At 41.9% G+C, this 17,637-nt stretch overlaps 1 protein-coding gene across 1 annotated transcript in view; it reads right to left on the bottom strand.

The window, feature by feature from the left end:
- Positions 1–1,884: 1,884 nt before the first annotated feature.
- Positions 1,885–17,637, bottom strand: part of MDH1B (malate dehydrogenase 1B) — a gene marked incomplete at both ends in the record, with an annotated part of 25,524 nt that continues 9,771 nt past the window's right edge. The window contains 6 exons of the mRNA XM_082658903.1: positions 1,885–1,982; positions 6,881–6,932; positions 7,237–7,376; positions 10,657–10,820; positions 12,164–12,305; positions 15,521–16,017. Of these exons, the coding sequence (XP_082515029.1) occupies positions 1,885–1,982; positions 6,881–6,932; positions 7,237–7,376; positions 10,657–10,820; positions 12,164–12,305; positions 15,521–16,017 (1,093 nt within the window). The remainder of the gene's footprint in view (positions 1,983–6,880; positions 6,933–7,236; positions 7,377–10,656; positions 10,821–12,163; positions 12,306–15,520; positions 16,018–17,637) is intronic.

Genomic DNA, 17,637 nt, shown 5'->3' with positions numbered 1-17,637 from the left:
CTTTCTATCCTATTCTCATTCATTGGAAAAAAAAAAAATCTGTTCTCCTTACTTACCCTTTTAGCATCAATTTTATTCTCGTTCAAGGAAAAACGCCAGTTATTAAATCCATTTCATGACCCACTAAATTTTTTTCACAACTCACCGAACCCACAATATGGAAAGCACTGTATCTCGTTATATTTGATTCCAATGCTCATTGAATAAACAGCCCTCACAACAACCTGAAATCAACCCCATTTTCTTCACTTAATTACCACTAAATTTCTTTAAGATTATGAATTAGTTAAGCCTAAGAGCCTTAAAATTTGAATGACCAACTTAAATCGCTCTGTTGCAAAGACTTGGGAATACATACTCGACAATCTGGCTTTTCTTCCTCCATCCTGGGAAGCTGCCGGTCATCCCCTTCATGAGAGACCGTAGAGCTTTTTCTCAGTTCTCTCACGGGGGCCATAGTGCCCTCCCTCCTTCCCATGAGTGTTGCTTATCACCAGCTGGGCCGACTAGAATAATGGTGCTGCCATCCGGGTACCCAGATACACTGTCTGACTGGGCCTCTTAACGATATGTATTCTGGCTGGAACTGAATTCACCACGCTCTTCTGGACGGTGACTTGGGCTGCTTGAGCATCTTCCGGAGGGTCAGTGATGAAGCTAGATTAGTTCTCTAAGCGTGCCCCCGTCGATTTCATGTTCTGTCCAGCCACCAGCTATGTTGCTGAGCCCTCCAACAACTATTCAGCCAAACAACGGATGGCCTCTACCTACCTTTTCCAGCTTTCTTCATCCTTTTTGGATCCCCTACTCTAGCCCAGCTGCCCTACTTATCATCTTCTGAATATAACTTGATGCTGCCTCTGGTTCACACTTCTGGCCATGGCTTGATCCCCTGAAATGCCTGCTTTGCCCCTGTTTTTCCTTCTGGTGGGACACCTTTCACAACCTCTTCCCTACCTGCCCCTCTTGCACACCTCCTCTTCACCAAATTACATGAGTAATTCCTACTCCTCCTAGACTCAGCTTCCATTTCATCTCTTCCCGAAAGCCTTTCCTAACACTCTCTATGTCAGGAGACCCCCTATGTGGTCCCACTATACCCTCTATCATAACACTTACCTCTCCATGAGGTAGTTTTCGCTTTGCTTTGCAGTCACCCACGCTAGACGGTGAGCACTTTGAGGGCAAGGACAACGTTCAATGTATGTTTATGTCCCTAGCACCTCTCACAGTTTCTTCTTTCAATGGTGGTAAAAACATATAACATGAAATCTACCTTCTTCACAAAATTTTACATCTACAGTACAGAACTGTTAATCATACGCACATCATTGTACAGCAGATCTCTAGAATTTTTTCATCTTGTGTGACTGAACCAGCACAGCTTCTGAATAAATAAATACATGCTATTGGATTATTTTTAGCCATCTTAAGTCTCAACTAGATTTCTAGATATTATTAAAGTTTTCCCTTCATACATCACAAGGATCTTTTCTTTCCTTGTGAGTTTCTAGATCATATACTTTCTTTCCTTGTGTACTGCCTTGCCCTGTTTCATCAAGCTTTTTAATTTATTGTGTGTCTTCACATTCACTTTCTCATATTCTCATGACTCCTTTCCCCCAGATGTGATTGTGTGGCCACAACTCCCTTCCTGTGGGCCCCGGTGTCTCTCACAGTGACCAGCATCTAGAAGGTGCTGAGTGAATGTCTGGTACCTTCCTTCAAAGATTTCAATAGATTTTTAACAATGATTTTTCTTTTTTGAATATAGGATGAAGGTGATGAAAGACTTAACTCTCATTTTTTATGGCTAATAAATGATCAAACTCCTTTCTTTGAAGTTTAGTATTAAGCCTTGGATACAAAGGGTACTTTTTTATTTCAAGTGATATACCTACCATCTGAGACTTTCCAATGTTCCCGGTTGTCATTTGTGGTAGGTAAGGTGGTCTTTTCATCTTCTTTGGCTAAGTCGGTTTCTGAAAGTCAGGAAATTAAATTAATTGAAAAGATTAAACAAATCTCATACATGAATCATCTCATTGATATGGTAATAAGCAGAGATCTCCAAACTCTACAAAGTTCTGATTATTTTCAATGCTCTGAGCTTGGAATCTCTGGAACAGTGTTTTGGGCGAGGTCCAATGGTGACAGAGTTAAGATCAATGAATGAATATATATATATATATATATATATATATATATATATATATATGCCTTGACTTTTGTTAATAAAACACAGCATAAAATCAGGTCATTTTCTTTCACAAAACCATGTACAGTGCAAGTGTTATGGGAAATTTAGGACTACCTACCAGTCAATGGAGTCAAATTTAGAGTGACTGCCTTACAGCTCATTATCATAAGAGGAGTTTGCAACTCTAGTCTGCTAGGCAGGAGGAGAGGGCCTTAAATTCTGAGAATAATTCAAGGTAAAACCAACTGGTCATTGGACTTCTGTGCCCACCCGCTCCACCTCCATGCTGCCTTGGGGCTTTGTTTGGTTTGGCCCACGCCTGGTGACTTGACCACCAGCCACAACCGGCTCTCAATTCCCAAACCCCACGCTCTGCCCTTCCTCCCAGTGCTGGTGCTGTGACCTCACTAAAGCCTCTTGGGTCTGACCAAGGGCAGTCCTCTGTCCCCTGCCAGCTTCTTTTCAGTGAATCCATTCTGAGAGGCAGCAACTGCTTTTATTGGTTGTCATCCGCGCCATACTGATGGTTAAATATTTTCAACATCACCCCTGCCTGGGGCTTTTAAATTTTATTTCTACTTATTACGTCCTTCCTTGTCCAGTGGAGACCCCTGTAGTCCATCACTTCATCGGCTTCCTTGCAATTGTCCTCATCTTCACTGCCTCACCTGCTTCCTTCCCAAGTGCTAAGTAAAGTAACAAAACTGTACTCATTTTCCATTCCCATATTCAAAGCCAATGAGCAAGTCACCTCAGCACTCATTTAGGGCACCAGTAAAACAAGGACACAAAAAAATATGAGAACAATAAAAACTTTGGGAAAAAAATTTGATATTCCAAATGAAGTCATCACGGAAATACTCAGAATTTTGTTGGAATACTGTACAGTGTTAGTTTTATTCTAATTGCATTTATTCTAATTGCAGGGGTGGCAGTACTCTCTAATATTTCAGGGCTTACTACAGGTCATACATCTAGGTTTCCTCTCCTGCATCCAGGCAGCCGAGCACCTTTGCAGGGAATCACGCAACTGTACATCGGAGTTACTACAAATTTCACGGTCTCTAAATTTCACTGAGCCTTCAGCTCTGGAAAAAAAATCTGGCTTTTTCCATTTTTCTTCTTTCCTTTCCTCTTAACAAATTATTTCAAATCTTCACCTCTTCCCTTATAACCCTAGCCCTTCCCCTAGATTTTAATCTTTGGGACCTGGCCTTGCTGCCCATTTTGTTCTGAATCCCCCCATCCGACATAATTCCCTGCATCCCATCCATCACCTCTTCCCTTCTCTTAGGTCTCAGCAGCAGAGATGCTTCCTGTGTGAAGCTGACCCTGTGCTCTGAAGCTTGTTTTCTACTGCTGTCTTGATGATCTTTCTCTTCCCGCCCCTCCATCTTCACCCTCTCACTCTCCAATGGTAGTTAAACGTTAACACCCATCCATCCAGATATCTATCTCTCCACTTATTTATATTTTTGAATGTGTCAAACATGCACCTGGAATGAAATTCAAAAGCCACGAGAGACCATGCAGTGAAGCAGTCTTCCTTCCTCAGCCACTCAGGCCCTTCCCCACAGGATCACCATGGTAATCAGCTTCTTCTAAAAAACTACCACCTAGTTGCTGATGACTGCGTAGCCTCATCTCCAGCCCAAATCTCTCTGCTGGCTTCCAGAGATATGTGTCCCTCACCCACTGGACATAAATTCCTCTTGAAAATCTGCTCCTTCTATACTCCTTACCTTGCCCACAGCTTCCCAATCATTTTCATGACTTAGCACACACAGCAAATGTCAAGGACAATAGAGGTAACCAGCCTGGAGACTCCAGCTGCCCCATACTCAGTCTGTGGAGCTAAGGGGACCATTAGCTCCACACCCCCAACCCATTTGTGGCTGATGGTTTGGGAACTGCTGTCTTAGGGCATGACACCACCATATGTCGAGATGCCAAAAACATTGGGACATACTTGACCCTCCGGAGCTCTCTCTTAGCCTCTATCTCAGATTGGTCAAGTTCTGTCAACTTTCTATCTTCAAATCTAGCCCCTTCTCTACATCTTCATGGCCACTTCTTGGTTAGGGCCCTCATCATTTCTCTACCTGCAAAAAGATTGGTCTTACTACTTTTGGTCTCTCCCATCCAATTCATTCTTCTCATTAAGAACAGAATGATCATTTCAAAATTTGAACTTGCTCCTGTCCCTCCCCTGCCTAAAATCCTTCACTGGTTTTAACAAGATAAGTAACCTCTCCACCTCCTGACATTTCTCACTTCAAATTTTATTTTCCAGATAAAATGAATTGGCGGTTCACAGAAAGTTCTGCCTTATGTCTTTACCTTTGTACACCTTGTTGCTCTCTCTGAATGAACCAACCCTCCCATTTATCCCCACCTTAGCTAATGTCTCCTTTCCTCTCATGACTTGGTTTAGATGTCACCTCCTTCAGAAAGCCCTTCTATTGTGTGAAAATCCTGATGGGAGCCCTTCTCCCTGTTCTCAGCACCCAGCATGTTCCTCAGGCCCGCAGCACTAAGCACCCCAGCTCCACAGGGAGCTGGGGTCCTCCCCTCCCACTCTGGTCTCACGTCTGCCTTCCTCATTCCACAAAATTGCTCTAATCAAAGTCACAAATGACCTCTGTGTCCTACATCCATTGGGTACTTTTCAGGCCTCATTTTATTTGACCTCCTCGTAGCATCTGACAGTGTAGACCAGCCCTCATTCCTGAAACACTCTCCGCCTTTAGGTCTTCCATGGTGTCAGATTTCAGGGGCTGTCCTGACTGATCACCCCTTTTTCACAGTCCTCTGTCAGCTGTTCCTGTTCTACTTAACCATTAAAGGCTAAGTTCCTCCAGGTACCCCTGCTCTCTCCAATCTCCATCATGCTCATGGCCTCATTCCTATTTATAGGCAACAACTCCCAATTTGACTAACTGCAGTCCGGATCTTGCTGAGCTCCAGAAAGTATGCAGTTCTCTATGTAATGTATCCATTTGAGATATCCTGTAGGTATTTCAGAATCAAAATGTAAGAAACTAAACTAATCCTTCTTCTACTCTGGCAGTGCACCCGTCCTCTGCCACCCAACAGACACACGCATAGGCAAACACACACACACTCTCTCTCTCTCTCAGATAATTTCCTCTACTATTATTTCCCATATTGGTAAACCCACCCCATTGCTCAAGCAAATGAAGTCTGAGTCCTCTGACATTCCCCAGAGCCAGTCCGTCATCAAGTCTTTGATAATTCCACCTCCTAAATATCTCTCAAAATTCGACAGCCTCCAGCCTCAGCTGTAATCACCGCTTCCTTGTGTCACTCTGCTACCCTCCTGATACTGGTCTCCCTGCAAACAGTCTAGCCTTGTTCCAATTTATTTTCCAAACTAATCACAACCCGATTGGGTCATTCTCCATCCAGAAGCCTCTGCAACTCTCATCTACCCTTCATGTCTCTCTCGGCTTCATCTCATTAGGCTTTGGCCACACAAACTATTTTTGGTGGTTTTTCAAACAAGGTGACATGATTTCCTGCCTCAAGGTCTTTGCTCACATCCCCAGGTATAAGTTCTCATAGCACAGCACCCTGTACTTCTCGTGCCTAAGACTCACCACAGCTGCAGACATTTGTGTAAATTACAATCCCCTGATGGACTGTAGGTTTCAAAAGGCAAGAACAGGTCTATCTTCACCACCCCCATATTTCTAGCTCTTAGCACTGGCTTACAGTTGACACTCCATAAACACCGGTACATGGAAGGGATGTTGGGCTCTCAAAAGGCACTTGAGTGCCTTTCTGTAAGTGAATTAATTTATTTATGTTTGTATTTTCATATTTCAGATGAGATTTTCTTTAAGACAAAAGAAAGAAAGATGAGACCACTTCCTTGTAAGTTTACAATTAGAGAAAATACCAATAGGAAAAACAAGCTTATTGAAATTTATTTTTTTAAAGTTACCTAAAAGTAACTGTAGTGTTGTGGGTTGTATTGTGTCCCCCCCAAAAATGTTGAAGTCCTGCTCCCTGGTCTCAGTAAATGTGACCTTACTTGAAATTAGTTTTAGCAGATATAATCAAGTTAGGATGGGGTCAGACTGGATTAAGGTGGGCCCCCAATGCAATTACTGGTGTTCTTGTAAAGAGAGAGAGATTTGGCAACATAGACACACCCAGAGGGAAGACAGACTTGTGAGGACCGTGGCTGAGACTGGAATGAAGCAGCTACAAGGCAAGAATGCCAATCACTGCCACCAGAAGCTAGAAGAGGCACGGAAGGGATTCTTCCCTAGAGCCTTCAGAGGGAACACGGCCTTGCTGACACATTGATTTAGGTCTTCTGGTCTCCAGGACTAGGAGACAATAAATTTCTGTTGTTTTAACCCACCCAGTTTGTGGTAGTTTGTTATGGCAGCCCTAGGAAACTAATACATATGGTATACATAAACTTTATAAGGCAATAGTGTCTTTAGGATGTGATTTCTTTAGCATTCTTTTAAGAAACTTTATTTCAAAGGACACACTAAACCTGGTAGTTTATTTTGTCAATAAGTTACCTTAAAAGTGATGAAATATGAATTATACTTATTTATATTAAATAGTGATTCCATTTTAACATATATTTTAAGACTCTTTTAATAGCAGCCCAGTAAAACATCGTATCTAAAAGATTACCTGATTGATACGGCTGAAAATTTATCAACTCTCCAAGTGCAACAAGTTTCTCCTGTGGAAAAATTTTGTAATCAGAGAATTAAATGACCACAATTACTAACGATCATTCTTTAAGAGAAAAACACTTTGATTCTTGATGTTTAAGTAACCAACAACTGTTTTTAACATACTAGATATTACATAACCAAATGAGGAGTGTTCTTCTGCTGATTTCTTCAAACCTTTATTGCCTCCTTATTGTTCTTAGGAATAAGAGGCAAATCGAACCCACAGAAAATCAGTGTATGCCTTGATCTAGGGCAATCGGTTTCAGGCTATTATTGAAGTCAGTTCCCTCGGAGCTATTCTGACATTACCTGAATTAGATCACTTGTCATTCTGGTCATTATTTTTTCACTTATTTCAATATCTTCGAGATCTGTAAGAACCACCCAAGTTCCATTCTCAAATTTCACAGGCATAGAAAAGACAATCCCTTCAGGAATACCAAACTGGCCTGCAGGGAGCAAACACAAAGCAAAGCAAAACGAAAGCACTCAGATAAATAAACCTTCCTGGTAACACTGTAGATAAGGACAGACATGGTACATGCTTTTTAATGATAATGGTGGATTTAATGATAATGGAGGAATTCCTGCAAATTCCTCCCCAGGGAAGATTGAAACACTTACTAGAGAAGTATTTATTGAGCACCTCTCCAAGTTCTGACAACTTGCCCTTCTGTGTTTCTCTCAGAAGGAAGAACCATTGTTCCGTCTTTATCCCTTTTGTCCCTGCTGGGGGACAGATGCCCTGCCTCTGCCTTGGGAACTAATGCAGTCCTTCTCTTCCACCTTGTCTGGATTCCTTTTGTCTGCTTCCTTGGCTTTTCCTTGTCCCCCTAGGTAGCCCCTGAGCCCGAGCATGTGTCCAATCTTGCCTTTGCTCTTCCAGCCTACTGCTGCAGTCACAGAGCCAAGGGGCAGGCAGTGGGAAAGGAAAGTCGGTGATCTCACAGTTCCTAGTTCCCAGTTGAAATGTGCTCCAAATAAAAAAAATGGATAATGCTTATTACTAACTGAGCAACCTTCAGATAAAATGTCTCCCGTTTTTTGTGTCTCAATCAAGTAAGAAAATTATTCTTGCCATTCTAGTCATCAAAAATGTCAGTATGGAGGTTCCTTAAAAAACAAAAAACAGTTACCATATGATCCTGCAATCCCACTCCTGGGCATATAGCTGAAGAAAATTCTAATTTGAAAAGATATATGCACCCCAATATTCACTGTAGCACTATTTACAATAACCAAGACGTGGAAGCAACCTAAATGTCCATCGACAGATGAACGGATAAAGAACGTGTTACTTTTATACAATGGAATATTACTCAGCCATAAAAAAGAATGAAATAATGCCACTTGCAGCAACATAGATGGACCTAGAGATTATCATACTAAGTGAAATAAGACAAAGACAAATACCATATGATATCACTTATATGTGGAATCTGAAAAAAAAAGGTACAGATGAACTTATTTATGAAACAGAAATAGACGCACATAGAAAACTCACGGTTACCAAAGGGAAAGGGGGGGCTAAATTAGGAGGACGGGATTAACATATATACTCTAAAATATGTAAAATAAATAACCAACAAGGACCTACTGTATAACACAGGGAACTATACTTAATATTTTTTAATAACCTATAAGGGAAAAGAATCTGAAAAAGAATATGTATATATAACTGAATCACTGAACTGTACACCTGAAACTAACATGACATTGTCAATCAACTATATTTCAATTAAAAAAAAAAATGTTGTCACTAGGGCAAAATATTGAGGAGAGTCAAGAAACCAGGATCTAAAAGACTTTTCCGTAGAGGATGTCCCAGGCCCTCTGTTCACTCTCTATTTGAGAGCCAGCCTTATGAGTGAACAACGGATGAGGGTCTACATATGTGTTACCATTTCAGGGACACAATGATCACTTGCTCTTCACCTCACTTGCCCCCAACACTGAACTGCTTATTGATGAATTCCTACAGAGATTAATTCAACTTTTTTTTTGGCTGCACCGCGTGGCTTGCAGGATCTTAGTTCCCTGACCAGGAATCGAACAGTAGAAGTGGGGAATACTAACCACTGGACAGCCAGGGAATTCCCTAATTAAACTTTGACAGATAAAGATGAGGTTTTAGGTGTCTATTTCATTAAAAAGGTAACACAGTGATTTGAACTCACACTTGCAGATGTTCGTGCACATTAACTTTAATTGAACGAGACACACTGAGAGTCTACCCATGAAGGAGCAACAAGTAGACCCAGCCAAAGCCCTGCCCTCAGGGTGGGTGAACTCTAATGCAGAGGGCATATGCAACTAACCACCCCATCCATAAAGGCAGGCTGTGATACGCTCTCTGATAGAGGAACAAATGCTATGTGAGTACAGAGGAGAGACAGAGATTAATTCTGACTTGGGGGGTTTAGAGAGATTTCCGTGAGCTGCACCATAGTCACTGAAACAATGGGAAGGATCGTGGTTCCATTAATAACATAAAGGATACAAGAGGTGGATCAGACTGGGGAGCATGACAACAGGTTCAGTTTGGTGTGTGTTGGTTTGAAGTGACAGCATGACATCCAGGTGGCAATGTCTGACAAGGTAGGGCTCAGCAGCAAGGCTGAGATGGGAGTGGATGGGCTTGTTCAGGGAGAATGTAAAGCACAAAGGGAAGACATGCTTTAGGTCTTCAGTGCACAGAGCATCAGCTATTCTCCCTTTCCTATTTTTCAATAAATAGTAGAAGTGCTCTGAATAGCTTTTAGCAGATTAAAATACTAAGGATATAAAAATATATCCACAGTATTTGTGGATGGAGAGCAAGCTTTCCACATTCTGGCTGCTGCCTGGTACTCTGAGATCTGGGTCTTGCTGTGCCCTTTGTATCGTGGGTCTGTGTCTTTGCTCCTGCAGCTCCTGTGCCCAGATGTTCTTCCCATACTTGTCTGTCAGGTAAACAACTACTCAAGCTTGCAGGTGGGACTTCCTGAAGTGTCACCTCCTTTATGATGCAGGTCCTGATTCTTCCTGCTGCCTGCTGAAAACTGACCTTGCTTTCCCTTCCTCAGTAGGGATACAGTGAGAAAAACTTAACAGAATTATTTCATTTATGTATGTGGCTCTCCTTTACTGTGCTGTGAGCTTCCTGAAAGGCAAAAGCCAGGCCTACTCCCTATGTGTGTTCCCAGTGCATGCACACAAAATACTGTTGCACTGCTGAATGGATAACTGAAGGAATGCAGGCATGAATGAATGATTATGGAATTGTGAAAATCCGGAGAGCTTACAGAGCCTTTAAAGAGGTAGGAGCGGGCTTCCCTGGTGGCGCAGTGGTTGAGAATCTGCCTGCTAATGCAGGGGACACGGGTTCGTGCCCCGGTCTGGGAAGATCCCACATGCCGCGGAGCAACTAGGCCCGTGAGCCACAACTACTAAGCCTGCGCGTCTGGAGCCTGTGCTCCACAACAAGAGAGCCCGCCATGGTGAGAGGCCCACGCACCGCGATGAAGAGTGGCCCCCGTTTGCCACAACTAGAGAAAGCCCTCGCACAGAAACGAAGACCCAACACAGCCAAAAGTAAATAAATAAATAAATAAAATTAAAAAGTAACTGTACCATTAAAAAAAAAAAAAAAAGAGGTAGGAGCCTGTCTAGGTAAGGACACAGAAGTAGGAGCACAAGGCATACATGGAGGTTTTAAAATATCGTAAGATATGAAAAACCCAGATTTACCTTCACTCAGTACCCCTAAAGACACAATCTCCCCAGGGGGTGAGCCATGGTACCAGTATTTCAACGTAGTGGCTATACTGTGTGCAGCTAAGATGCCCCCAAATTGTCTTCCTGTGGCGGTGAACTTTTTAAGACTTTCCACAAATTCTCTGTTTACCCACTCACTGTAAGGAGAGAAAGAAACAATTTTACAATGGAGGAGGGAATAGGAATGAATAAGAATTCCCTGGGTCAATGGATCTGAGTACAAGAAATCACCTCCACAAAACAGAAATATGACTTCCTGTGCCCCTTCTTCAAGCTTCTTTAATCCCATAAAGAGTCAACTGAAAAGTAATGAACCAGAGCAGAAAGGAGTCCTAAAGTTTCAAACTAAAAACTTGATACCATAAATACGGAACACAGAAAAGTGGCCAAAGGCTGCAAGAACAATTAATTTCATCACAAAGAATTTATTCTCCATAGAGGCTATCTTGGAACCAGTGGTATCCTTCATTTTAAATAAAATAGTATCATGAAATGTTGAATTAGTCACATTGAGAACTAAGGAAATAATTAAGTTTTCTAATCTGAAGTTTAAACTCGGGGAACAGTCCAGCTGGACTAGAAAAAGCACGAAACAGCTGCCCTTGCTAAGCCGGCACGATACAGCTCCAGGAGATGCTGCCCACACCCACGCAGCAATGCAAGACAATGAGTCCAGGGACACAATTTCTAGGTGTGGGTAAAGGAAGGGAAGGGAAGAAAGGGGTGATGGAAAGGACATGCTACCACTGGGAAAGTGCTGCAAAGTTTCGAAACTTGTTACAAAGGCGTTCCTCCCCCTTCCTCCTTCCATGCCCTTTTCGTAATGGTGGTGTTGACTGTGACAGGCACAGTTTCTAAGTGCTTTGCCTGTCTTAACCCACTTCATCTTCCCAATGACCCTATAAGACCCGCACTCTGTTACCATTTCCACTTGGCAGATGGAAAAACCGAGGCACAGAGACGTTAAGTAACTTCTCTAAAGTCACACAGCTAATGAGTGGCTGAATGAGAATTCCAACCCAGGTGGCTTGGCTCCAGAGATGGTGCCCCTTACCACGTCTCAATTCTGCCTTTCCTGGAACCCAACACCCAGCATGGCCTGGGCCTGCTCACCATTATAATTCCTTACTCTCGAAGCTTTTTCAACTAATTTCAACTTGGACAGAGGTCTTTACATTAAATAAGATTCACTTTACATATGTTTGCTTTAGTGATAACATTAATGGAATCTGTGAGCCACTTTAAGGATAATCTGAAATATAAAAATTCAAAATTCCAAAATCAAATAAATTGGGTGTGGGGACAGACTAGTTGAAATTCTGTGGAATTCTCTACATTTCTTCAATAGAAAGCATAAATGAGGATGAGTGTGAACAGTTACTTCTGCACACTGATTTCTAAGATGATTTTTAAATGATTATAATAACATTACACGTTTATTCAATATTGTTAGACTACTTCACTTAAAAAGATACTGTACCTATCAAAAATCAGGCTTAAAACAGGGCGTGAATAGTGAGGAGGTCCCCAAACAGCACTCTCATATCTGTAAACTTTGGCTTTTCTCAGATCGACGTAGTTATTTCCACTAATATTACCCCAAATTATCACATCTTTGATGCCTGTGAAGAAAAGAAATTTAAAAAAATAACGTAATATAAAAAATTGACTGTAGTTTACTTTCTGTTTGTGTGTTTGTTTTACAGTTGGTCCTTTTGCTATAAGACAGACTTAAGTTTATGCTCCCTAAAAATGTGCAAACACTGTGGCTCATCTCCTTAATCATCAGAGTCTGGCCATTCCTAATAACGCACGTGGATGGTGTGAGCATAGGACTGACTTCAGGGAACACTGAAATGCTCCCTGAAAGAAAGCGCTACTGAAAATTATACCCCCGCTCTGGTCTTAACTTCACCACTCTGCTTGCCATGAAGAGGATTTTTTATCTGCTTTGATTCTGACAGAGAGTCCCTGATTTTAGACTGGAATAGAAATTCGGGCAAGTCACTTGACTCCCTGGGTGGATTTCATTTCCTGCAGAATGGAGGTGCTGGAATAAGAGGACCCCGAGGAACATCTTAATCAAAGAAGAGATATTGAATTAGCTTGTACGTGTGAGGCACTTTTAGGTGGGAGGCTCAGAAGAAAACAAATCAGCCCAAATCCTTGCAATATTCTGGGGGTAGAGGGGAGTGGGTGAGAAAACAACTACTGTACAACGTGATACATACTACCAAGAAAAAGAAGAGGGTGGGGGTAGAGAGAAATAGGAATTGGTATTTCATATGATTCTAATATATGAAATTCTCTCTAATAATTCTCTCTAATAATTGTAGATTTTCTGGGAATGTATCTGAAGTGAAAATAGGGGATTTTATTGATTTATTTATAAACTTATTTATTTGTTTAAAAACTTAATTCTCTTAAAAGGTCATACCACTTTCTATTACGGAGATTAAATTCTTTCCTGTTCTGTATGAGATAAGATTGCTGTTGTCTTCAAGTAACAGAATATCCTTCTGACCTGGCTTAACTAGAAGGAGTTTACTTTTCTCAGATAACAAGTCGAGGTAGGCAGTGACACTGGGGCTTGTTAAGCGACTCAGAGATGTTACTCTCTCTTGGCCTTCTCCTCATGGTCCTAAAATGACTGCAGCAGCTCCAAGTATCACACCTTTACAGAGTTGTGTTCAAAGCCAGGCAGGAGGGAAAAGAATTTTTCTTAAAGCTTTAAGGCCCTTTATAGCTCTAAATGCCTTAAATCAAGCTAGAGAAAATTATAGCGGACATCTGCTTTTTTTTTTTTTTTTTTTTTGTCCTAACATCTCTTCCTCCTTTTTTTCTTTAACAGCATACTGGCTTTTCTTTAAATAGGCACGCTTCCCCAATTTCAGTCCATTTGGTTTGGGTGAAGCTGTCCTTACCCCTCAGGTCTATCGATAGGCATCCGACCTAGATTCCAGATTTCTGGCCACACTGACTGACTTGGAGAAGGGCATGTGTTCCAAGCCCAGTCAATGAGATATTATTCTGCTACTTTTATACAAAGAATCGAGAGAGAACGCTCTTTTTCTACTGGGGTAGTTAAGCTATGATGCCGGTAGCCGTTTTGCCACTTTTTAGAGAAAGCCTATCTGAGAATCAGATCAAAGCTGAGGAAAACAGAGCTGAGCGATGAGCCAGGTGAGAGCACAAACCAGGCTTGACCTCATCACTTGAACCCCAGCATCCGGCTATGCCCCAAATAAGAACTACTCCTGCACTCTTCAGTTATGTGGAAAAAAAGCTCTGACTCTGGAGGCTTTGAGTGGACTTTCTGTCACTTGTACAGAAAGAGTTCCAACTAAGCCAATGTACATAGTCTGAGAAACAGGTTTATGTGTGAACTGAACTCAAGGGATATCCTGAAAAGGTCTGCTCCCCTCTTGGCATCTGGAATTCTCCTGGAATAATTCTCCCTGATGGTTTTTCTAGTTCATGTTACTTTGTTTAACTCTGTCTTTGTCGTTGCCAACTTCCTCCTTACTACTCCACTGACAATTCCACTTTAACAGCCATCCCTCTAACATTTCCCTTTTTTGTCCCAACTTGTCTCCACTTTTCTTTTTTCTGCTGCTCCTGTGCTTATTGGCTTTGAATACAGCAGGGTTTAGAAGTTATGGTACCACCAGACCCACAAGAGAGCAGTTTTCTGGTTGAAAGTGACTGCCCTGTTTTAAATTTTGTAACACTGCCTCTTCTTGACACTTTCATCAGTGTATCATAGATCTTTTGTGAGAAATCAGTATCTACACATATACATATAAGGTTGATAACAGAGATAAAATGATTAGGAAATGTTTTCCTACTGAATAATTTTAGTATCCATTTGGCTGAGGTATGCAGTGACCCTGGGGGTAAGACACTAATGATTTGTATGCAAGAATACCAGAAGTTATGGTCCTAGGGCTTTGCCCTAATGTGTTAGGGGCTCACCGAAGTCCCTTAGAGCTCTGACTGAGAGCATTCTAGGCTCACACTTCACTGTCTTCCCAATTTTGCTTGATGTCATGTCTTGCACTTCCTGGCATTCTAAATGGACTTCGTTGCACCTGCTCCATCTAAGGGCACAAATAGCTAAAGTCTGTCAAACATGACAAATATTTTTAGATACAGCACTCCCCCTTTAGATACAAAAATCCATTTTCTGATTCTCTCTCACCCTCCTATAATTTTGACCTCTATAAGTACAAGGATTATTAGAAGCAGAAACTGATCAGATAGCATAATCACCTTAACAAGTTTACTACGCTTGCAAATGTTTACCTTGTGTGGGGCACTCCTCCAAGCACTTTAGAAACATTATCTCTTTAAATCCTTGCATCAATTCTGGGATGTAGGTGCTATTTACGTCCTCATTTTACAGGTGAGGAAGCGGGGCACAGCAAGGTTAAGTGATTTGCCCCAAGTCACACAGGTGGGAAGTGGGGTGGGGTCACTTTAACAGAGCCCTGAGTATTTTTTTAAAAAACACCGATTACATTGGTTGACGGGGGCCAGGGGGTGGGGGGGAAGGAATATTAAGTTTCAAATTACTACTTGAAAAATAGAAATCTTATTATTTAAATATTTGTTTCTTAATTTTTAGAATGATGGGAAAAGATCAGCTAGTCATAAAAGCTAGTAGAAAGAAAATGCACAGTAGCGAAATCACACAATCAGAAGTTCTTGGCCTCTGCTCCATACTTTCTAGTCCAGATATCCCGACTGATTTTAGAGGGGACAGTGTTCTTCCTAGCTGCTATGAAATCACGCTGTTTAAAACCAGACACGGAAACGGAAACGGGAGCTCACTCACATGACGGAGTCGTTTTCAGTTTTCTGGCCAGCTCCGCCTTCGCTTTGCCTTCTACGCCCAAGGCCACAGCGATAATATTGTGGGCGAAGTTTGGGGCATATCTCATAAGCAAAGACGTTTTGAGATTCACAAAGGTTTTTCCTCCCACAATAATTCTGACGGAATCATGAGCATTTTTCTCAATCAGGGATCCGTAGAGGTGGCACAGAGTAGCCCTCCTTCGGATGCAGTCTTCCAAACTGTACACCTCCTTGTCCACGTGGTCGTCGAGGAAGATGATCACGTGGGCCTGGCGGAAGGCCTCCTCCGCTTGGGTGCAGACGGACACACTCCGCAGGAAGGGCGACGCCAGGTCCTGAGCCTCCTTCACAAGGCTTGTGAGTTTCTCTTCTGCCTGCTTGTTGTCAAATAGGTTTATGCTAATTTCCATATGCGGTCCAAACACTTCACCACTTGTCAAGATGGGAATTAGGTTGTAGCAGGCAGGAGCCGATGCACTAATAAAAATGCAAAGCCGATTACGAGTGGTTAAATCTTTTGCTCCTTTTCAGGCTTTATTCTTTTTTTTTTTTTTTTTTTTTTTAAAGTACCAACCATGTATAGAAGTCTTTTTTTTTTTTTTTAAATAAATTTATTTATTTTTGGCTGTGTTGGGTCTTCATTGCTGTGCACAGGCTTTCTCTAGTTGCGGCGAGCGGGGGCTCCTCTTCGTTGTGGTGTGCGGGCTTCTCATTGCAGTGGCTTCTCTTGTTGCAGAGTACGGGCTCTAGGTGACCGGGCTTCAGAAGTTGTGGCTCACGGGCTCTAGAGCGCAGGCTCAGTACTTGTGGCCCACGGGCTTAGTTGCCCCGCGGCATGTGGGATCTCCCCGGACCAGGGCTTGAACCTGTGTCCTCTGCATTGGCAAGTGGATTCTTAACCACTGCGCCACCAGGGAAGTCTCCAGCTTTATTCTTAATAGATATTCTTCTGCATGTGCATTAATAGGGTAATATAAAATATTAAATTGGCATACACAGCTGCACAGACATTTTTAAGGCTAGAAATCAAAAGTAGAAAAAAATAATTCTCACTGCTAACTTCTTGCTTTGGCCATCTGAAAACAATACCAGAGTAAGAAATGTACTTGTTTATAAGGCTTTTCAAATTAAATAGAATAGGCGAAAGCAAAATTTAAAAGAACTGTGTCATATTACTGTATATTACTGTAATTACGTGTTACTGTAATTACGTGTTTATATTCTTTTTAAAAAAAGATAAGGAAATCAGTTTCATTTAACCATAACTCTTTTCTATTTTGTGCCCTTATCTGCAAAGTAATGACATCTTTTAGAAAGGTCTATTTTTCCAAATCCTTATAAAGAAGCCTAGGATCAACACAGGCGAGGTATCATGTATCTGCACCCACAATTCAGCTACTATTTGAGTACTCTATAGCTTGGCTGATAACTGAGAGCCCTAATGACCCCTGAGGGGGAGTTTAGAAATGCATCTGGGCATTTTTTCACAGTGGGTTTGGAGAGAGGCGCAGTGGTGTTTTCAAGAGCATCTGTACCATTTTAATCCTTTAAAAATATCTAGGGGCTTCCCTGGTGGTCCAGTGGTTAGGACTCTGTGCTCCCAATGCAGGGGGCCTGGGTTCGATCCCCGGTCGGGGAGCTGGGTCCCGCAGGCCACAAGGAGGAGCCCGCATGCCGCAAATAAAGATCCCGCGTGCTGCAGCTAAGACCCAGCGCCGCCAAATAAATAAATAAATATTAAAGAAATTCTAAAGCAGATGTAATATTATTAAATCTGAGTGTAAAGTTCATGTACGGTTATTACATCATTCTCAGTTCTTTTCTGCATTTGAAATCTTTCATAATAACAAATAATTTTTCAAATGAGCCTGTATATTAGGATACACACATAGATAGTAAGAAGGGCAGTGTGAGAGACAGATTGAGAGGTGGGGAAAGGAAAGGGGGAGGGAGAGATAGAGCAAGATGGACAGCAAAAGGACAAAGAGAGAGACAGAGCACAGAGATAGAGAGAAAAAGCAATGACAAACATCGAATGTGTCCACCCACCACTGAGAGCGAGAGTGATGAGAAAAAGTGAGAAGGGGTAAGAGTGAC

The sequence above is a fragment of the Grampus griseus genome (genome assembly GCF_964374135.1).
Source record: "Grampus griseus genome assembly, chromosome: 7".
NCBI lineage: Eukaryota > Metazoa > Chordata > Mammalia > Artiodactyla > Delphinidae > Grampus > Grampus griseus.
This window is presented reverse-complemented; position numbering and strand designations above follow the sequence as displayed.